The sequence below is a fragment of the Drosophila bipectinata genome, chromosome 3L, assembly GCF_030179905.1.
Source record: "Drosophila bipectinata strain 14024-0381.07 chromosome 3L, DbipHiC1v2, whole genome shotgun sequence".
Taxonomy (NCBI): domain Eukaryota; kingdom Metazoa; phylum Arthropoda; class Insecta; order Diptera; family Drosophilidae; genus Drosophila; species Drosophila bipectinata.
In genome coordinates, this window is record NC_091738.1 from 10,908,911 (window position 1) to 10,930,338 (window position 21,428).

Consider the following 21,428-nt stretch of genomic DNA (forward strand, 5'->3'; position numbering starts at 1 on the left):
TTTGTGTTTTGCATGTAACGCATAAATAATCCAATACCGAAAACAAATCCCCCAAACAGAAAATCAAATAAGTTTTGTTCCGCGTCGCTCATACGCACAGTGGGTCGTCAAAGTCAAAGTCCAGACGCTGTGAGCTGCATTTGTAATTGAATCGCACTGTGTTTTTTAGTTTTGTTTATTGAATTAGCTGGCAAATATATGGGTACATATATTTCCAACGCTCGTCTATGATTATTCATGGAATGTTCGCTGATTTATCCATATCCCCTACATTTCGCTTTCGAGGCAATGACGTCAGCCATCGGCATCAAATGCATCGGATATAGGCTCGATTTGCAAAATATTAAGATCGAAACGAGCAAAGACCTTGGAGTACGGTGCTCGATTAGACAAACAAATCCAATTCAATTCGAGCCAAGTCGCCCACGCACTTTAAAGCAGTCAGTTGTGGCGCCAAAATAAAGCAAGTTCAATTTGCAACTCCACTTTCGGGTCTTAAGATCTCAAGAGCTGTTGTTTCATACCTCATACCTCCAGCGATACCATCGAGTGCCGCTCGACGGGGAGACAGACACTTTTTTGCAGCCGAGACAAATAATTACAACAACTTTGATTTTTTAATTAAGTCGAGCCACAAGGCGAGCTCTGAGATGGATACATAGATATAGATGGCTTTAGATATATGCCACAAGAAATCAAATGCCGGACACTTTTATTATCCGTGTGGGATGGGCCAATGGTTGTTTTGTTTTGGTTGCTGCCTTTGTTTTCTACATATGCTTCTAATGGATTATGAATATGGCCATAAAATCTTGTTTACAACAAGTTTTGATTTTTGAAAATGTAACTTTGAAAAACAAAATTACTTCCACTACAAAGATATTTATTTTCTATTTATTTAATGCCTTCCATTTAAAATAATATTTAACCTTAACCTTAAGCTTCTAATGATTATAATTATAGAAGTATGAGCTTAAAATATAATAGCTATATGAAAAGTAAGACCTTTTGCAAATTCAATCTTTTATTAAATCTTAATCTTTTACAAGATAATGCCCTTCCCCTTTAGAGAAGGGTATTAAAAGCTTTGCACTTGGCCTTTCTCCCTTTTCTATCAATTATTTACATTTTCAAAATAAACAAAAAAAAAATAATTGATTCAAAAGACGAATTGCCTGGAGAGTTTTATATTTTTAGATAGCTTGATTATTGGATCTCGCTCGGTGCTGCAGCATTTTTTAATAATTTTTGAACAGATCGGAAACTGCCGAGACATGAAGTTATCTAACTCCACTTCAAATTGAACCCGCTTCGCACTTCAAGATCCAACATACCAAGGCCACTCCGCAAAACCCTTTCGAAAACGAACTCGAAACCAAACCGCTTAGCACCTGAAGTACATAATATGAATATTTATCACTCGGTCTTGGCTTGGCCCAGAAAAAAAGATGGCTCGGTGCAATGAATCAGTAAAGTATGATCTTTGGACCAGACAATTAGAATCAATTATTCTATCCCCATGTAGCCAGCCGGAACAAGTTCGATTTTTGACGCGTGACAGTTGCGGGTGGGCCCAAGCCGAGAAAATCGGCTTACTTGGCCCAAAAGTAGATTACTTGGCAGAAGCCGCCGCGCCAACGTAGTAGAACTAACAAAAAACAAAGTATAGTAGTCTCAAAAAAACATACGAACCACCCCGACAGAAACGAAGCTCGAAGCTGGGGGCTTTTGAGCCGAGCCCGAGTTTTGAATTCGACGTTTTTAAACCGTCAACTAAGCGGGCCGCGAATTTAGTGGCAAACGAGCCAGCCAGCCGAGCAGACACGATCGCGAGTTGAAGTCAAAAGACAAACCTGGCCCGAACCGAAATTCAAAACCGACCAAAAGCGATTGCAACGAGCGTGGGCTGCAATCGGAAGTGTTTTTAAGTTACAACAAAAATAGTAGAAAATTAAATAAAAACCAAAACAGCTGGCGCCTCAACTAATTGAGAGCCAGTGCTTCAAGACTGCTCTCTACTTTGGCTAATTACCAATAATGAAAATTGCCAAAATTGGTAATAGCTGAGGGATAATTCGGAAATTTGTTGTGCGTGTGAACAGAGCCGTGAAAATCAACGGCAACGGCAGATAAATTGGAAATTAAATCAGAAATTTTGAAAGCCAAGAGTGCTCGATTAAAATGAAGTCTTGGCTGGTAAGTTGTTCATATTTTTTTTACATTTATTTTAGCCAGCTTACATCAGCGATAAATTGTGTACAAGTCGGTAGTGCAAAAAATATATGACAAACAAAATTAGCGTACATCGGTGTTTGACAGAAACTTGGAAGGAAAAAACCTCAAAACTTTGTTAAGGGCCTAACTTTGTGTTTGTGAAGCATTCCAGGATCACTGGATCTCTTCTGGATTTATCTCGTCGCATCGGTTCTTGTTTTTCAGCAAGTAGGTGGCCAGGTAGCTCACCGGATCGCTGGGTCGGTCCTTGGCCAGAGCCTGTAGTCCGTGGAGCAGAATGGGGGCCACTGTCTGGTCAAGATACTGCCGGACGTTCAAGGAGTTGGCGTCCGGGCGGGGCTTGCGGCAGGCAGCGAATGGGGCGGGCCCGTTCATCGAAAAGTCCGAGGCGTTCTCCTTGCCCATGTCGCCGCCAGCTCCCGCGTTAATACTTCCCTCTCCATAAGGCATTTTTCAGCTGTAAATATTTCACTTTTATTAGTCACAATTTTTTTTTAGATTTTATTTTGATGAATTTACTTTTTCAATTTAGAAATAAAATATATATAAATATATTTTTGTTTTTTGTTTTATGATTGCGAGTTGAGATCTAAACACGTTGAATACTAGTGGAGTACTGTGAAAAAACGAAATGTTCATTCCTTCTATAGAATGACATTTGATGCAAAGCCTACTTCGATCAGTACGCAAGAGAAAGACTACTTGATTGAAGAAAGAAAGTGCTTAGTCATATTGGTAAAGGACCTGGTAACATTTAAAGTTTATTCCCAAAATAGAGAGAAAAAAAAAAGTAATAGTATTTCTGGTTAGAAGGTCTTAAAAGAGACACTCACCTGTTGGAAGTTTTCTCTTAGAAATCCTAGAAGAGCCTACGATATGGACTATTCGTATTATTCTTTTTTATTTTTGATATTTTTCGAAAATTAAACTACTTTAATATTGTATTTGAAAATTCTTTCCTTTCCTTGCATCTGTGTTATAGATTCTATATGTCGTTTCCTCGCTAATATTTTAAACAAAGTTCTATAGAAAAGTTGCAATGATGTCACCCATAGTTTTCCCACAAATTCCCCCAATAACTTGCGGTTCGAATTTCAATCAACCTTAGTGGGGTCATAAATCCTCCGTCCACAGATAACTGTTTGACCTCGGCGGAAAAAAATTTATGTGAGGCAGCTGACAGCTCCGTCTTGTTTTACGGGCCAAACAAAGTTTTGGGAGACAGCCTTCAAAGTAGTGGCTACACCTATGTAGGTATGTAGTAGCTCCCCCAACTAATTAAGCACTTGCCGGCAAATGGGGACCAAGTGCAGGTTGCATAAATTGTTGCTAATTTCGATTTCATAAGCCAACCAACCAGTCAACCGGCTAGGGATCGGCGGGGGGCATGTAAACGTGTTCTAAAAGCTATAAAATCTGTGTAGAATTGCCTACTAAATTGTTTGCTTATGTTTGGCAACACTTTTTCTTAATTGCCGTTTGTAAATCACACACTCACTCGCACCTTCCTCTAGCCATTTGTCATGTGTGTGTTTATACGAATTTTATTGAATAATTCATGGGAAGCGATTAACACATATTTCGCTCGCGAGAAACCAGAAACCTGTAGTTTTTGACCCATATTAGAGATGATTTTGCCAGAAATTTGAATACGAATAGAAGCGGTCAAAACAAGCCGTCCCCGAGGGAGGGGTGGAGGGTCTGGGCCATCTGCCCTAACTGTTTTTACAGAGGCCTCAATCATTTTATTCGGTTTCGACAAAAATCGTGCATTACACGGATGATGGATTTGTGGTTGGGGGGGAAGGTGGATGTTGGCTTCCCCACCAGAAGATATCGATCAGCAAAGAGGAGCGAGAAAAATGAGTGAGAAATGAAAATTAAAAGCCCCGCAAAGGTCACTGGCATCTTAGACAGATCAGTCTTTACTCATTCACTGGCTGAGTGATGATGATGATGACGCCGATGATGATTTGCTATTCAGATACACTCCACTCGGTGAGTATCTTTGTATCTTTTTTGTTGAAGTGGGCAGCAGCACGTGGGCTAGCTTGGTTTGACTTTCAAGGGAGCACCACGGAAAAGGGCCAACAAATCAAAACAAAATCAGAAGGTCTTTGGCTACAAGACCCAACTGCAGCCGACAATTGCGCAAATCTCTAGAAAATTTAAAAAATAGACCCAGTTGGGTCTATGCAAATCAGTTTGAGTGGAATATGAAGACCAAAACATACAAAATAACCATAAAAAGCAGGGCAGCTTTAAGATTTTTTTAATAACGAAGAAAGTTATACACTAACTAAGAATTTAAATATTTTATTAAATAAACAAATTTGTTTTAATTTTACCATTAATTTGTATTTTTTCATAAGTTACAAGTTTTAACCTTTAACTTTTTTAATTATCAATATATTCTCTAGTACCTCTAAAATAAGAAACATTCTAAAAACTTTCTTGATTTAAATTTATTCATATGTTTATTAAAAAGTGTATAATTTGTGGGTCAGAGTTTCTGAAAAGTAAAAATTAATCTACATATATATCACACCCTATTCCAGAGCACTCAAAACAAAAAAACCAAGAAACAAAAGTCGGGGCGAAATTAGCGCAACTGAATTAATTAGCGCAGTGGAATCACTTGCCACATTTTTACTTTTATTATATATGCGACCTTGAGGGAGATAGTCAGATAAGCAGAGACAGAGAAGGGGAGGCCGACCAGAGAGAGAGACGGCGAGAAAGAAATGAATTCAAAGTGTCTTTGCCATTTTGTCTCGCACTTTGGTTCACCTTCGCTTTGGGCCAAAAACAGATTAGTTGCCCTACCGATAATTATGCAAGTTCCAGGCCGAGACGAACTCTCCCAGATGGATTGATATATGGGCGGCCGATTTTGTATCTGTTTCTGTTTCTCATGTTTTTCATTTCACAATTACCCATTATTAAATATCATTTCAAATGGAGCCCGCCCCTGCCGGCGGCTAATTCGCTAGAGTTTTGTCTTTCGCATTTTGTTTTCTGCATTTCACGCATAAATTATTTGGTCATAAACATTTTTTTTGGCCAGCGATCATCAATGATGCTGCAACTTTTTCGGATCGCATTCCTCAAACATATCGAGATCTATCTTTCTATCCCACAGACCGACCCAATTCCTAATTTTCTTGGCCAAGAGGAGATGGCTAATTTAGCTGGTCACTCGATTCTATGGCGGTTCACACGAAACGTGAAAATCTTGCACTCTTTTAATGGGCTTTTTAACAAATTAGACACAGCTGCTGTTTATTTTTTTGCAGTCGAATGGGAAGCGGATCCAAATGCGGTCACAGCCTTAAGTGGCGGCGGGTCACCTCAGAAGTGAGTGATGTGGGAAGATGTTCTGGGTGAGACTGCAAAGGCAATTAAACCATTAGGTCACCCACGAGAAAAAAACAAATTCGTTAAGATTCCTGCAACATTTTTGAGCAAAAACCAGCAATCCATTTTATAAATATTTGCAACACCTGGGCGGGGAGCTCCATTATCATAAATTTTCGCCTTTACGAGTAGGTTGAATATCCTTCGACCTAAAATACCATTTCCATGCCACACTTCTGTCTGTCCCGCCCCAAATATTTGAGTGTGCATAAAGCTACCTGGTACCTGGTGAGCTTGGCAACTGACACTTTTCACAGTTGTTAGAGTGCAAACGAGGCAACCACGCTTGCAGCCCAGCAAAAGACAATCGGAGAGACACCTTTGCCCACACAAGAACTGACAGCCAGCGACGACGAACAATGTCGCCAGTTTATCGGGTAGAATAGGAAAATATATACATATAAGTGAGTCCCACGCATGGAGTATGAGTTGAATGCCAGATGAGGGAGCTGGACAGCGGGGTGAGATGCTAATCAATCCGCTTTGGCATCGAAAGTATGCCAAAGTCAGCCGGCTAAGCTGGCCTGGCCCTTTTTCCACATTTTCCCAACCCAGTGGCAATGGCAATTAAGCACAGCAAAAAAAATAAAACTCAAATTAAATTTAAATATTCATGAGGTTTGTTTTGTAAAACTTTGATATGAAAAATAAACCTAGTATTTTATAAAGAAAAGAATATTTTATTTTCCTCTGTGTAAAAGTTCGAAAGTAAAACCCAATTATCGCACATAGCTCGCATTTTTGCATATAACGCTGACACAGATGGCGCCCGGGCAGGGGCATGCCTCTCGCCCGTAAAATGCTGCCAAAAATGCGGCTTTTCCCACAGCACTTAAGCGCCGTAGAGCCATGGAGTTCATTTACACGCAGCTCGTCGACATGGACTGAGAGAGCCAAATCCAATGTCGGCAATTACTATGATTAATTTCGCTTGATACATAAATACTCGTGTGTGCTGCATTTGGCTTTATTTTTTGGGCTTCGTCGAGCTCCTCTTCGGCGGCCCAGCTCAGGCGCAATTATGAAATACGTTTTAGCATTTGGGGAGCTTGCCTCCTCCAGCCAGTTGCATGCCCGCACGCTGACAATGAAAATGTAAAAGGGGGCGGGCGGGAAAACACAACACTTTATACAACACGAAATTAAAACACGAGCGAGCATTGAACAACGGCCAAGACGTATCGAAGTCGCAGCTGAGCTGAAATTTAATGCGATTCCAATGCTCGTGCAGCTTTCACTCTCTTTTGGGGCCGAATGTCAGTAGCATTTCGCTTTTGGAACTCAATTATATTGGCCACCGTTTCTGGGGCGGAGGTTGGGCCACCACCATCATCAAAATAGTGACAAAGTGGAGCAGCCAAGCTTCGAAGCTCCCACAGCTGCTGCGGTGCCAAGTGCAGTGCCAAATAGCGGAAACATTTTTGGCGACGAAGCGAGAAGCGAAAAATCGGTGAAAAAACAAAAGACTTAAGACACGAACTTGCCAAAGTCAGGTGGCGGCAATAATAGTTGGATGAATCACAGAGTTGGCGACGCCACCGTTTGGTGCCACATCAAGTGGATTTTCCACTTGGTTAGCGGGGCGCAGTCTTCCATTTTTCTTTCTTTTTCGTCTGCTCCAGCAGCCGGTGACCTTCATCACGGGGCATTACCCAACGCCAATCGCAAGAAACTCAAAGAAACTTCCATTTTTTTCTCTTTTCTTTACGCCTCAACAAATTGGGCGCAGCCCAGTCGGAAGACTCAAAAGACGCCCCAGAACAGATGCCGTCTGGCTTCTATTCTTGTTAAGCAACTGTATTATTAGGCAATATTCTTTACAAAAACAAGCATTTAGTTTGGAGAGTACTTAAAAGTTAATGCTTTTATTAAAAGACTTAATTACAGCTTTTAAAGTAATTTACTATGCCCATTAAATTAGTCGTAATAAAATCTAATTAATTACCTCATTAATATTTTCTTGGTCTTGCAAAAATATGTAATATCAGGTTTTATAGAAATGATTAATGCAAAATAAGAACTCTATGCATTAAGCTTAAAGAATAAAATTCAAATAACCATAAAAACCTTCATAAATATATGCTTGGCCTAGTACTTAACTCCCGTTCTGGTTATGCAACTATGTAAATTATTATGCAACTTTAATAAGTGTGTCGAGTGAACAAAAGTGAAAAGTGTCGGAAGTGTCGCCCGGTTGGAAAACTTTTGGCGCCGCTTCGCTGCCAGCTGCGAGTTCATATGCGTTGATTGGAGTTCAGAGCTCTACCTCTGGCCCCACCTATGTATGATTTCCAGCACCACCACCAGATTCGTCCGCCTACGTGAGTGTCGCTTCTGATTTCTAAGTGACCTTGCCGGGTTGGGCGGCTCGCTTCAAGCATATGGCCATTTGTGTTATAATAATTTTTATGACTCTAAATGATGAACATTTCTTTTGACAGCCGCCCAATGCATGTCAATTGCATGATTATCATTTCATTTATAGTTTTCAATTCTGTTCTGTTCCGTTCTGTTTCGTTTTTGTTTTCGTTCTATGCGTGACTGCTTAGAAAAATGTGCGGATTTCACACGTAACATCCACAGCGCCATTACAACACTCATATTCACGCAACACTCACTCGACCAGCTCAATTATTCACTCGGTTATCACACCCCAAGTGCCACAAATATGGAGAGCAGCCACAGCAGCGGCTCAAAAATGATGCAATAAATTGCAAGCTGGCTTACTGGGTGGGGGTTCAAAATGTGGCTGCTGGAATTTTTGAGGGGGATTAGACAAATGGTAGATTCTGCAAAACAGAAAACTGGATTTTTTCTTTAAATAATTAGTATGGTGTAAGTTCTTAGAAGATCTTATATATTTTTTTATCATTCATGCAATTTGTATAAAAGGTTATCTTCTTCTCTGTTTATAGACCTGCATTAGTTTATTCATATATTCTTCAAATGCAGTTGACTCTCGTTCCTATAAATAGCGATTAGCAACGAGCGGCAGCTGGCCAGTGAAATAAAAACTGGGTTACACAGGGGCTGTAAATCAACCGGCATACAGTTCAGATCCCAACTGATCGGATTGAATAGCTCTTGACTGGGACAAACAAGACAGGCAGCTAGCTGCGTGGTCGCGTTTATATGAATTATATATTGAACTCAGGGGCGGGTTCTAAGAGCCCACACTCTCGGCATGGCCATAGTTGGAGCCTGGCCCAAAGGCATGGCTCATGTTGCTGTATAGACACCATTAGATTCAAGTGGATTGTATAACTGCTTACACCGTTCCTATATAGTTTCTATATTGTCAGTTGTTTTTTTGGTGGGGCTCCAAAGACAAACAGGAAACGCCGCAGCCAAAAAATCGTTGCCCGAAAAAGGCAAGCACTTTTTTGCTTTTACTCTTGTAGTTTTTTGTAAGTTTTTTAAACATTTGTTTTTTATTTTTTTTTGCAAGTTACGAAAAGTCAAACAACTAACGAAATTTAATACAATTTTGTATGTCAGATTGCGGCTGTTTGTCAGCTGCTTCCCACCGCCAAAAATCTGCGGGCTTTTGCTCGAAATCTGACAGCAAGCTGTCAGTCAGTGTCCCCCTTTTGTATTCCTATCCCCCCTCTTGGTTTTTGAGTTATTTTTGTGTGGGTGTCCCCCCTGCTCGAATATCTTTTGACTGCTGCGAGTGTAATTCAATAGTTGTTGCTTCCGCCGAGTCACATTCTTGGAATTGATTGTGTCTAATGAAATGTTTCATTAGCTGAAATATTGGGTTTCACGTTTGGCGTTTTGCTTGGCTGCCGTGTGTGGAATTTGAGCAATTAGAAATTATTATTTGGTTCGGTTAACACCTGACGAATTTCAAAGATCAGGCTGACAAGTATATTGCATATATGGTGTAATTAATTTTGAAATTGTGCGAAAATCTTAGATCAACTGAAAAGTACGGAAACATCTTAATGGGTGTAGATTCCTAATTGGTGCTAATAACGTAAATTAACAGATGTTATTTTACTAAATATGATTTTCCGGGTTTGTGACCTTTTTTACAGTTGAGTAATTTAGTTAAAATAGCAAAGTTTTTCTCTCGCACAACAAGTTTGTTTCCTAAGTCTTTTGATTTTTACTCCGAAAACCAAAGTCTAAATAAATGAATCACCATGTTTATTCCCAAAATTATTTAATCACATGATTCATACTGTTATTTATTAGAAGCGTAATGTTTCCCTAGTTTAGCTTCCGTTTGGCGCATGAACTAAATATTTGCATGCGGATTTTTCTTTGGGTTTTCATGCCACATGATTCATGGCGCCCATCCCCCAGGCGGAAGCAGCCATCAGCCGCAACATAATAAAACTTTAAATAGGGAAATAGCGATCGCAACATGCACTCCCATCGCGTATGCAAAAACACTCCCCGAAAAAATATACAATAAATTAAAACCATCTAATCGGAACCAATCGGAATTGGTCAAAAACAAATCCAATCCCCATGAGTCCATGTCTGGAATCGATTTGAATGGCCATATGGGGTTCATTAGCTTATTGTTTGGGTTCAGAATGCAGGCACACACTTTAAAATTGGAATTTTCTTTGCTTCATTTATCATCGCTGGTAAATTTGGAGCGAACTACGATCGCAGATCGTAATTGAAGTGAGTTTTAATTAAAAAGTGAACTGTGATCAGGCGAAGGTCAACAACAATGGGGAATTATGATTGCTTTGTTTCTAACAATTTGCAGAATTCTTTGTTCAGATGATTATTTTTTTTCTTGGGATTTTTTGGGGTCAGCCGAGCAATTTTAGATTGCGTAAGTTACAAGAAAAAAAAGGTTATACTTTTGCGGGATAAGAGAGTGCGGGGGCGATGCTGGTTGCGCAACTGAAAGAAACTCAGTGTTGTTGTTTTGTTACCGTTTCGACAAGCAGTCAGAGTCACCAACAACAACTGACAATAAAGTAAACAAAATTTCGCGCCAAGGAAAACGTGATTTTCCACTTTTGATCGCGCCCAAAAGGAGTTCGCCGCATCGGGAGTCATCTCGGGCGATTCTCACGTAACCACAAAACACCGCAACACTAAAGCCACAAGCTGTAAGATGCAAGCTGTAAGATGCAAGCTGCAAGCTGCAAATGCAACAGCAGCATATGTTGCAGCAGCAAGAGGCAACTCCAAGAGGCAACCGGTTGGATAACTGCCAAATCGGGGCAGAAAATTTCATTGAGGGATCGCCCCAGCCGCCAATGGCCACTTTTACTCTCGTTTTTGGCCAAAACACAACGGAAACAGTCGCAATAATTTGCTAGCAATTTATTTCGTTGCGTTAGCCGATCAAATAAATCTCCATCTGTTCATACGAAGTTGTAGATACTCGTATTTATGGTCATAGCAACTATGACTCCAACACGCGAATATCACTCTAATGGAGTGCAATTTGCTATTATTTTTCGGTTTATTTTTTTTTTTTTTTGTTTGATTGTTTGTTGGTTGGTTAGTAAATGGGAAAGTGCCGGAATATATTTTTTCACTGATTATTTCCCTATGTGGGTGATGTCATTTGATTTTTCCCACAAAATGTGTCTAGACTTTTTGTTTGTTTTCATCATAAGATGTGCCCTCATTTCCGAAAGAAGTATCTCCTTATTTTTCAATTTTTACATAAATATATATTTTTTGGTTACCTTAACGAGATTGACAAATATTTGCATAAAATATTTATTTTTTTTTAACTCATTAAGAATTTCAAAAGAATTTTATTGTTCTTATATTTAAATACAAAAATATTTTTACATATCTGTGCTGATGTAATGTGTGTCTCCTTAAAAATATGATTAATCGCTTTGTTTAGACAGCGACAGGTGTTAGTCATAAGATTCATAAATCAATGAAATAATTTGGCGAAATCTGGTATAGGAGGGAACCCCTTTTATGAAGGGAAGTTCATTCTCAGTTCACTTATTTTGTTTCAACAATTAATTAAAGCGCTATAAATTGCGTTGGGCCAAGACGAATAATAATAAGCAAGTAACGAGCACGAAATTATAATAAAAATGTCAGCGGCAACCGAAATTAGCCAGCTAAGCAGATACTCCCACAATGAGGTGGATTTGGAAATTTATGACGGAATGCTGAAAGTAATTGAAGCGTAAATGCTGAAACGTGCGGGTGGTTCGTATCCATTAGAATAATTGGCAGAAGAATTTTAATTTTCAATTGCAGCCTTAACCATGAGCCATGTCGAAAACCCAAAGAGTCATGCCGATCCCACAATTAATGCCAAATGGAGGCATCTGCATTACGCATACGCCACGTGAACCGGTTAGGCTTTGTTGATACTTTATTGATTTAGCTGGAAGTGGGGGAAAAACACTTTCACATGCCGCATTTCCGTACGCGGATCATTGAATGTTGCACAACCGCATCTGGTGCCATTGATTCCTCTCCGGCCAGTGTCACCTTGACTCTGAAACGTGCCACATACACTGTGAGAAAGCTTATAAGAGTATTTCTTTAATAAAATGAATATTTTGCAACGAAAGTTGATCGGTTTTAACGTATGTGCATCATAATTTCTCCTATAAATTTATTTATGTTACTTCGAGTTTTGCTTTCATAAATTTATTTATATTTTTTAAATGTGTCTAAAAGTTACCCCACCGGAAAGCCGTCAACAGCCTGTTTTTGTTTATCGGGCAGCTGCTGGTTGCCGGCGGATGTTATTAGTTAGAAATACCCGATCCTCCGAAGCCATTCCCCCTTTTGGAAGCACTTTGCTCGCAAATCAACCAAACTTTCTTTCTGTCTTTCCTCAGCTGGCTTTTGTGACCCTGGCAGCAGTCGTCTCTGGTGGACAAGGAAGCCAGACGCCCAGCGCCAATCAATATCACATCCAGACGGACGAGGGTCCAGAGCGGTACTTCCGCTTTCAGACGGACAGCGGTCAGTTTCGAAAGGAAAAGCGTCTTCAGGATGGCACTGTTATAGGTACTAATTTTGGACTTTACAAATTTTTAAAAATTTACTGAAACAATCATTATTTTATTTTTTCTTCACAGGTACTGAGGCCTGGATTGACGCGGCAGGATATCTGCGCCAAAAGGATTACATTGCTGACAAACAGGGTTACAGAATTTTAAAGTCCAAGACTATTTATGTCGGATTGGGACGTGCTGTTGAGGTAAAATCAACATCTTTACAGGAATACGGTTGATAATTTTAAAGAATTTAGAAATTAAACGGAATACCACAAACAATTCGTAGATAGATTCTTCACAAATCTACATCAAAATCTAAGGACATCATTTTTTTAGATTTTTTGTCAAATTTTCCATGGGGTACCCTTCAAAATTTATGAAAATGCCAGAAGCCACTATATCGTCCCCAGAGAAGGCTATATCTTTGGCAATTCTTATCCGATTCTTGAGCGGAATACCTTAAACGATTTTTTTATAGATTCCTAACAAATCTGCATCAAAATCTAAGTCTATAATTTTTTTTAGATTTTTTGTCAAATTTCCTATGTCGTCCCCTTCAAAATGTACGAAAATCCATGGAGCCACAATATGGCTCCCAGTGAAGGCTATATCTTTGGCAATTCTTATCCGATTCTTGAGCGGAATACCTTAAACGATTTGTTTATAGATTCCTAACAAATCTGCATCAAAATCTAAGTGCATAATTTTTTTTAGATTTTTTGTCAAATTTCCTATGGGGTCCCCTTCAAAATCTACAAAAATTCCAGAAGCCACTATATTGTCCCCAGAGGAGGCTATATCTTTGGCAATTCTTATCCAATTCGTGAGCGGAATACCTTGAACGATTTGTTATTAGATTCTTCACAAATCTACATCAAAATCTAAGGACAACATTTTTTTAGATTTTTTGTCAAATTTTCTATGGGGTCCCTCTTCAAAATTTACGAAAATGCCGGAAGCCACTATATCGCCCCCAGAGGAGGCTATATCTTTGGCAATTCTTATCCGATTCTTGAGCGGAATACCTTAAACGATTTGTTAATAGATTCTTGACAAATCTGCATCAAAATCTAAGTGCATAATTTTTTTTAGATTTTTTGTCAAATTTCCCATGTCGTCCCCTTCAAAATTTAAGAAAATCCATGGAGCCACAATATGGCTCCCAGTGAAGGCTATATCTTTGGCAATTCTTATCCGATTCTTGAGCGGAATACCTTAAACGATTTGTTTATAGATTCCTAACAAATCTGCATCAAAATCTAAGTGCATAATTTTTTTTAGATTTTTTGTCAAATTTCCTATGTCGTCCCCTTCAAAATCTACGAAATTTACGAAAATCCATGGAGCCACAATATGGCTCCCCAGAGAAGGAAATATCTTTGGCAATTTTTATTTTCGAGCGTAATGCCTAGTGAAACTCCTCCGAATACCCTGGTATATTAGTAGATCGATTTATAATTTTTTTGGTTTTTTTTTTCAGGATGCTATTAAGTCCACAAAAGCAGCGCCAGCTCAATCAGGAGTCCTGGTCAATGGAGGCACCTCTGGATCCTCGGTTAACAGCTTGGGTAACTATCAGCGTCCAAGCTATAGTTACATATCCAGCACCACCTCCACTACCACTCCGGCTCCACCACTGCCACTGTCTTTGGAATCCATAGACACTGGTGTGGGTAAACTCAATTATCTGCCGCCAGAACAGGCAGCAAAGATTGAGCCCCAGGGGCAGCTTGGATTCGATCATTACCCAGATGAGTTGCCTCGAGCTAGGGATCAAGTGTTGTCCACCATTGCTGGTCCTGTGGTCCACATTCAACCGAATGCTGAGCCACTTCCCGAGGAGGAACTGAACGCCATCAATGTATACGATGCAGAGGCGGATCGTGCCTTTGGCCATGGACAGTTTGGATCGGTAATCAGTTCCACAACAGTGCGCCCACCTTCCCTGCCTTCTCTGGACATGTTGCCGCCTTTGAGCGCTCATAGACGTCGCTTGCGTCCCCGCCCAACTCCTGCTCCCATAGGCATTGTTTCGAGTACGCCGGCTCCTATTGCTGGCGGAAACTTGTATGGCTACTCCACGCCGCAGCCATTTGTGGCGCCACCTTACCAGTATTCGCCTTCTTCCACTGCCGCTCCCAGCACCGGATACGGTTACTACGCGCCGGTGCAATCGCCCCTGGAGGTGAACTCCCTGGAGGCGGCTCTACTGCCACCACTGCCCTCCAGTGCCTACCGCAGGCGCCTGCGTCCAAGACCCGTCCAGAGCAATCACTTGGAGGGACTGGCGGCCAGCGGGTACGATGGCGTTGGGACAACCCGGAACGGATTCCGGTATGTGCTGCCCAAGCAGTACCACGAAGAGGAGACGAGTCCGTCGGACGGAAAGCGGGCGGGCAGCTTCGGCTACGTGGATCCCTTCGGAATCCGACGGGTGGTCTACTACAATGCAGCGCCTGGAAGGGGCTTCGTGCACAGGAACAACAACCAGTATGTGGGGGCCAATGGGGCGCCCTTCGATGAGCCGGGTCCGGCGCAGCTGGTCAACGAGTAGAAGGGGAACCAGTATCCGGAATAGAGAAAGGTGCTGCACTTAACCCACTCACCCAGACGAGGCACCAAAACTAACCGTAGAACCTCAACACACCACAGGGGAAGTTTCAGACGCAAATGAATCTCAAGTGCTTGGAAAACTCAAATAGAGTACATATTGCGTACCTGACACTTTTTGAATAATATTTACCTGTATATATGTTATGTAACCACGCTTAAAGCTTTTCTTTCTATCTTTCTCTGACACATACGCTGCCTATTTAACCCTTTTCCTCCTGCACGCTCCCAAACACCCACAAAGAAAACGACATCTGTGTTAATTAATTTAATGCTTAATCACATTTAAATGTAACTTAATTTATAAATCGAAACTTTGTGCAATTAGCGTATAAAATAGGACCATTAGGGGTACTCACTGCCGCACAAAAAACGGAAAATGTTGAGCAAGTGATGGGGAAGGAGACATCGTTTCATGTATTAATCTTGCCATATTAACGAAAAGTAAATAAAAAAGACAAAACTCACTGTTCAACCCTCGGTATACCCTTCTCGCCCCAAATAGCATACGATTAAACCGATTATGATAACGATACCGATAACGATACGTGTTTCTTGGCCAATAGCTGCTCATTTTTGAAGAATGAGCACCCGTTGCCTGGAAACTTTTAGCCAAGTAATGCGATACATTATTTTGTATATATTTAAGAATTTCATGAGAAAATAAAAATTTGTATTTCATCGAAAATGTTTTGGTGTTTTTTTTTTAAAGTAGGCTGTGGAGGGAATTGTCAAATTGCCTTAACTTGGCTACCGACGAGAATCCTCACTCATCGCCCTGATTTCGAGGGAGAAACACTTCCGATACAAATATTATCAGTTCGACAAACCTATAAACGCAAATCTAATCAGTGTGTGAAAACATAAAGCTTTCTTGAGCTAACAAAGTAGTGACTCAGTTGCCGATCGAAAGTGTCGCGATGAAGGTGTTCCTTCTCGTCCCGTTGCTGCTGCTGCTTTCGGGGATCTTGTACACCCCGGAGGCAGCCAATATCCTGTGTCTGGTTGGCACTGCCGATCACAACAATCCAGGATGGTCACAGCCTCTTTTTGACGCTTTGCTGGCCAAAGGACATAACCTGATTGTGGTCAGCACGGCACCGGAACCGGCTAAGACTGTTGACGGCTTGATGTACATTCACTTGCCAAACGAATACGACGTGATGCAGAAGCACTTCATACAACCCGATAAGGGACACTACCAGGAGAAAAGAACTCTAATGCAACTGCTGGTGTGGTACGAGGTCCAGCTGGGCAGCTGCCGGGCTCTCATAAAGTCTGACACTATGCAGAGTCGTATGTCGCAAGTTCTCACAGCTCTTGCTGCAACATTTGATCTTATAATCACTGATGTCACCAATGGAATGGACTGCCTTTTGGATCTTGTTGCCAACCCAAATGGTTCACCGATTTTGGGAATAAGTGCTGGGAAGCTAACTCCGGATCTTATCAACTTGTTGCAGGCAGAGAATACCATCAACCCGGCCAAGATACCGCACTTCATCAGCCCAACGCCACACAATATGGGTTTCTGGAATCGTGTCCACAATCATATCATGTTTTTCAGTGCACCACTGTAAGAATATTTTATTGGTTTCTTTTTCTATTTATTTAATTACTAATTTACAGCGTAAAATGGTATATTATCCGGCCAGTTTTGAGCACAATAGTCCAGCCGGCTAGTGTATACCCCACTTTGCAACTTGCCTTGTTGAATACCCATCCATCTATAGATTATGTTCAGAATCTCCCGCCTGGAGTTGTCCAAGTAGCCGGTCTCCATATCAAGTCCGAGCTGCAACCTCTTCCAAATAGTATCCAAAAGTTCGCAGACCAATTTATTGACGGAATTGTTTACATCGATCTTCCTTACATCGATCTGATGTACGGCGTGGGCGTTCCTGCCACATACAAAATGATGGAAGACAACCCGAATTGCGGCTTCATTTGGAATGTAAAGAAGATGAAGAAGGTGCCGAAGACTATATCGAATCTGTTGACCCTACATGTAGATGAGTCATTGAAGCAGGATATTTTGGGTAGGTTTCTTCAAGTTTTTCTCTATTTTAAAAGTTTTATAAACAAAAATCAAACAATTTAAGGACAAGCTAGTGTAAAGGCTTACATCAATCATGCCGATAGTTTTGATGTTCAAGATGCTGTGCATTTTGGCACTCCAATGATTCTTTTGCCTTTGAAACTGGAGGAATTTAACGTAAGTATTTTTATTTTTACAAGCAAACTTTTAAAGAACCAAAAATATACTCTATTATTATCAGAATGCCCAGCGTGTAAAAGAGCGTAGCTTGGGAGTGGTAGTCTCCGCCAATGGTTTCAATCTGGACTCTTTGACCGTCGCCCTGAAACGTATCCTTAACGAGTACAACTTCACCACCAATCTCTACAAGGCAGAACAAAAGTTCCGAACCCGTCAGGTATCCGCCCTAGACCTGGCAGTATGGCATGCCGAGCAGCTCATCGCCGAGCCGCAACTGTACCGAAACTTGGCTCAACCGGAAACGAATGCCCAGAACTTCTTTGTGGCCCAGTCCTTGGATGTGCTGGTGATTCCCCTATTTCTCCTAATCGTTGTGCTCGTGAACTTCCTGCAACTTGGTTATTATTTGTATCTGGCATTCTTCAAACGTGAGGAAGCCGTCAAGGAAGAGGATTTGCATGCGGAGCCACCGAAGAAACTTAAGAAGAACAAGGTAAAGGTTTGCAAGATTGGAGAACCGGCCAATAAAACCCTCTTGGAGGACTCTATTAATTTGCAAGATGATGAGGCTGAGATGATAATCGATGGCGAATCAAGGACCTTGATTGAGAAGAAAGATGATTAATTAATGGCCTCATATAATTTGTAGATTTCTATTTTCCCAAGACTGTCGTAATCTCTAATTTAAAATAAATAAGTTAAGATACTGGAAGTGTTTTTTTTTCTTATTTGGATGTTTGGGTTGTGCAAAAGTGTTAAAATAATTTATTTCTTCGGCTTGCCAAAAATTTAAGATTTCCTTTTTAGGTGGCTTAACCCATTTAAATTGGGTTACAACAATCTGAAACCATTGGATTAAGGTGTATCCTATATATGGCTATAAGCCGATTAAGATGTTAATCGTGTTAACCAAAGACAAGGAAAGGGAAAAAAAAAATCATTATTGATGATTTTTTCGGTTTATTTTTAATCACTTAGGAAAAGAAATTCGAGTCATCTATTCATATGATAGTCATTATACCCTTGCAGAGGGTATTATAATTTTGTCCAAAAGTGTGCAACGCAGTGAAGGAGACATCTCCGACCCTATAAAGTATATATATTCTTGATCAGGATCACCTCCTGAGTTGATATGAGCATGTCCGTCTGTCCGTCTGTCCGTCTGTCTGTTTCTACGCAAACTAGTCTCTCAGTTTTAAAGCTATCGTCTTGAAACTTTGCACACACCCTTCTTTCCTTTGCACGCAGTATATAAGTCGGAACGGCCGGGATCGGCCGACTATATCTTATAGCTGCCATATAACTGATTGATCGGAAATGGTATAACTTTGGTGTTTTTAGAGTTAGAGAGTTCAAATTTGACATGAGAGCTATTTTTGGCAAAATAATACGACATGCCAAATTTCATAAGGATCGGCCGACTATATCTTATAGCTGCCATATAACTGAACGATCGGAAATGACCCAACTTTCGTGTTTTTGAAGATAAAAAGCTGAAACTTAATACAGATTCTATTTTTGGCCAGTTGATCCAACCTACCAAATTTCATTAGGATCGGCCGACTATATCTTATAGCTGCCATATAACTGAACGATCGGAAATGGTATTTGGTAGAAATATCAACTTTCGTATTTTTGAAGATAGAAGTTTGGGACTTTTTTTAGATTTTTTATTTTAGTTAATTAGTTTTATTATGATGTAATCATAAGGATCGGCCAACAATATCTGATGTTTGCGATGTATATCCGGTTTTAACTGCAAGGGTATATAAACTTCGGCTCCGCCCGAAGTTAGCTTTGCTTTCTTGTTTTTATTTTAAATAGATTTTAATATATATCTTTACGCCTAAAAGTATGTCAAGTATTTGTAAATGTCTTCACTCTCTCTTCACAAAGAGTTCGAATTTCCACGAAAGAGATTAACAGCTCAGGTAGAGCTAGTTCTGTATATTTCCAGACCAGGTAGCTCCGACCCTCCCCAGACCGAAGGCGGTTTTATGTCTATTGCAACAACAAGTGAGAGGAAGAATCTTTAATGCTGGGACAGCAATAAAACCCGGACATCGGAGTTACCTTTTAGTGCATTTCCAGAATTTGCCGCGAAAAGAACAGACATCCAAAATAAGTAAGAAATGCTGACGAAACTACTGAAAATCAGCTGCACTTCGAGGCAGTGCACCTTTGCCAAGCCCTACGAACTGATTCCCGGACCACGCGGTCCCTTTGGCTTGGGAAATTTGTACAACTACTTGCCCGGTATAGGCTCCTATTCCTGGCAAAGGTTACATCAAGCCGGGCAGGATAAGTACGATAAATACGGTGCTATAGTGAGAGAAGTTATAGTTCCTGGACAGGACATAGTGTGGTTGTATGATCCGCGGGACATTGCCTCTCTGCTCAATGAACGTGATTGCCCCCAGCGAAGGAGTCATCTGGCTCTGGCCCAGTACCGTAAGAAGCGACCGGAAGTATACAAAACCACCGGACTTTTGCCCACAAATGGGCCTGATTGGTGGCGTCTCCGAGCGCAACTCCAAAAGGAACTAAGTGCCCCAAAAAGTGTGAGAAACTTTGTGGCGCAGGTGGATGGAGTTACCAAGGAGTTTATGAGGTTTCTGCAGGACACCAGGGAGGGGGATTCTATCGACATGCTGCCCCAACTAACAAGACTGAACTTGGAGTGTATGTATTCCAGAATTTGAAAGGAATAGTGTTGGAAATTCAAGACATTTCTATTCTAGTGACCTGTCTGTTGACCTTTGGTGCCCGCCTGCAATCCTTCTCCCCGAAGGAACAGGACTCTAATTCGCGTTCCACGCGCTTGATGCATGCCGCTGAGACCACAAATAGCTGCATCCTACCCACGGATCAGGGCCTGCAACTTTGGAGGTACATGGAAACTCCAAACTACCGGAAACTGAGCCAAGCCCAGTCCTATATGGAGGAGGTGGCTTTGGAGTTATTCGAGGAGAACATAAAAAACAATTCCAAGGGAGCCTCGTTGATCTCGGCATACTTGAAGAATCCTGAACTAGACCGCAGTGATGTGGTGGGCACTGCGGCAGACCTTCTCCTGGCTGGCATTGACACCACCTCGTACGCCTCGGCCTTTCTCCTCTATCACGTGGCCAGAAACCCAGAGGTGCAACAGAGACTGTTCGAGGAGGCGAAGAGGGTGCTGCCCAATCCCAAGGAAGAGCTCTGTGCAGATGCTCTGAGGACAGACATCACCTATACAAGGGCTGTTTTGAAGGAGTCCCTGCGCTTGAATCCCATTGCCGTGGGTGTGGGACGAATACTTAACCAGGATGCAGTCTTTAGTGGTTACTTTGTGCCCAAGGGGGTAAGTACTTCTTTTAACTAATCAGAGCTTAGTTAACCAGCCTCTTCACAGACCACCGTGGTGACCCAGAATATGGTTGCCTGCCGCCTGGCACAGCACTTTGAGGATCCTCTGCGCTTTCAGCCAGATCGCTGGCTCCAGCACAGGAGTGCCCTGAATCCCTACTTGGTTCTGCCCTTCGGACATGGGATGCGAGCCTGTATCGCCCGCCGCCTGGCCGAACAAAATATGCACATTCTACTCCTCAGGGTGAGCTAACGGAAGCAGATCAGCAACTTGTGGTCTAACAATTGTTTATTTAATTTTTCTCTTAATTTGCATTGGCAGCTGTTGCGAGATTACGAATTGATTTGGTGCGGATCTGATGGCGAAATGGATGTCAAGACCCTTCTGATAAACAAACCAGACTCTCCAGTGCTGATCGATCTGCGAAAGCGATCCGAATAATCTGCAAGTCAAAGAGACTACTTTAGAGAACAGAGACTCGACACTTCACTTTTAAATAAATTGTTTATTAATTGTATTTAAATTATTTATAATTAGTGTAAATTATATATAACTAGACTTGCATTTAATGTGATTGAAAGGCTGCGGGTGTTTTGGTCTAAGTACTAAAGAGGACAAAATTCATCCAAGGGGTTAA

General features: G+C 41.1%; 4 protein-coding genes across 4 annotated transcripts; 3 read left to right on the forward strand and 1 right to left on the reverse strand.

Moving 5' to 3' along the window:
• Nucleotides 1-1,713: 1,713 nt before the first annotated feature.
• On the forward strand, nucleotides 1,714-15,901 carry LOC108122326 (uncharacterized). The gene is made up of 4 exons (XM_017236875.3): nucleotides 1,714-2,196; nucleotides 12,453-12,624; nucleotides 12,696-12,817; nucleotides 14,095-15,901. The coding sequence occupies exons 1-4, from the start codon at nucleotides 2,182-2,184 to the stop codon at nucleotides 15,166-15,168; spliced, it is 1,383 nt and encodes a 460-aa protein (XP_017092364.2). The 5' UTR covers nucleotides 1,714-2,181; the 3' UTR covers nucleotides 15,169-15,901.
• Nucleotides 2,204-2,911, reverse strand: Dpy-30L2 (Dpy-30-like 2). Its single transcript, XM_017236878.3, has 2 exons — nucleotides 2,755-2,911; nucleotides 2,204-2,692 (listed from the first exon to the last, which is right to left on the reverse strand). Exon 2 carries the CDS (start codon nucleotides 2,683-2,685, stop codon nucleotides 2,389-2,391), a length of 297 nt encoding a protein of 98 aa, XP_017092367.2. The 5' UTR covers nucleotides 2,686-2,692; nucleotides 2,755-2,911; the 3' UTR covers nucleotides 2,204-2,388.
• An 81-nt stretch (nucleotides 15,902-15,982) lies between the features above and the next one.
• Nucleotides 15,983-18,154, forward strand: Ugt305A1 (UDP-glycosyltransferase family 305 member A1). Its single transcript, XM_017236873.3, has 4 exons — nucleotides 15,983-16,800; nucleotides 16,854-17,263; nucleotides 17,327-17,439; nucleotides 17,504-18,154. The coding sequence occupies exons 1-4, from the start codon at nucleotides 16,145-16,147 to the stop codon at nucleotides 18,065-18,067; spliced, it is 1,743 nt and encodes a 580-aa protein (XP_017092362.2). The 5' UTR covers nucleotides 15,983-16,144; the 3' UTR covers nucleotides 18,068-18,154.
• Nucleotides 18,155-19,451: 1,297 nt separating this feature from the next.
• Nucleotides 19,452-21,355, forward strand: dib (Cytochrome P450 302a1, mitochondrial). Its single transcript, XM_017236874.3, has 4 exons — nucleotides 19,452-20,124; nucleotides 20,184-20,785; nucleotides 20,837-21,034; nucleotides 21,113-21,355. The coding sequence occupies exons 1-4, from the start codon at nucleotides 19,575-19,577 to the stop codon at nucleotides 21,230-21,232; spliced, it is 1,470 nt and encodes a 489-aa protein (XP_017092363.1). The 5' UTR covers nucleotides 19,452-19,574; the 3' UTR covers nucleotides 21,233-21,355.
• Nucleotides 21,356-21,428: the final 73 nt, after the last annotated feature.

What these genes read in the sequence shown, in the direction of transcription:
- dib (XM_017236874.3), top strand. Translation starts at nt 19,575, where the DNA reads ATGCTGACGAAACTACTGAAAATCAGCTGCACTTCGAGGCAGTGCACC. An exon ending in AACAAGACTGAACTTGGAGT is followed by an intron (nt 20,125 to 20,183) that starts GTATGTATTCCA and finishes TTTCTATTCTAG; the next exon opens with TGACCTGTCTGTTGACCTTT. An exon ending in GTTACTTTGTGCCCAAGGGG is followed by an intron (nt 20,786 to 20,836) that starts GTAAGTACTTCT and finishes GCCTCTTCACAG; the next exon opens with ACCACCGTGGTGACCCAGAA.
- Ugt305A1 (XM_017236873.3), top strand. Translation starts at nt 16,145, where the DNA reads ATGAAGGTGTTCCTTCTCGTCCCGTTGCTGCTGCTGCTTTCGGGGATC. An exon ending in ATGTTTTTCAGTGCACCACT is followed by an intron (nt 16,801 to 16,853) that starts GTAAGAATATTT and finishes ACTAATTTACAG; the next exon opens with CGTAAAATGGTATATTATCC. An exon ending in TGAAACTGGAGGAATTTAAC is followed by an intron (nt 17,440 to 17,503) that starts GTAAGTATTTTT and finishes TATTATTATCAG; the next exon opens with AATGCCCAGCGTGTAAAAGA.
- LOC108122326 (XM_017236875.3), top strand. An exon ending in TCAGGATGGCACTGTTATAG is followed by an intron (nt 12,625 to 12,695) that starts GTACTAATTTTG and finishes TTTTCTTCACAG; the next exon opens with GTACTGAGGCCTGGATTGAC. An exon ending in GATTGGGACGTGCTGTTGAG is followed by an intron (nt 12,818 to 14,094) that starts GTAAAATCAACA and finishes TTTTTTTTTCAG; the next exon opens with GATGCTATTAAGTCCACAAA.
- Dpy-30L2 (XM_017236878.3), bottom strand. Translation starts at nt 2,685, where the DNA reads ATGCCTTATGGAGAGGGAAGTATTAACGCGGGAGCTGGCGGCGACATG.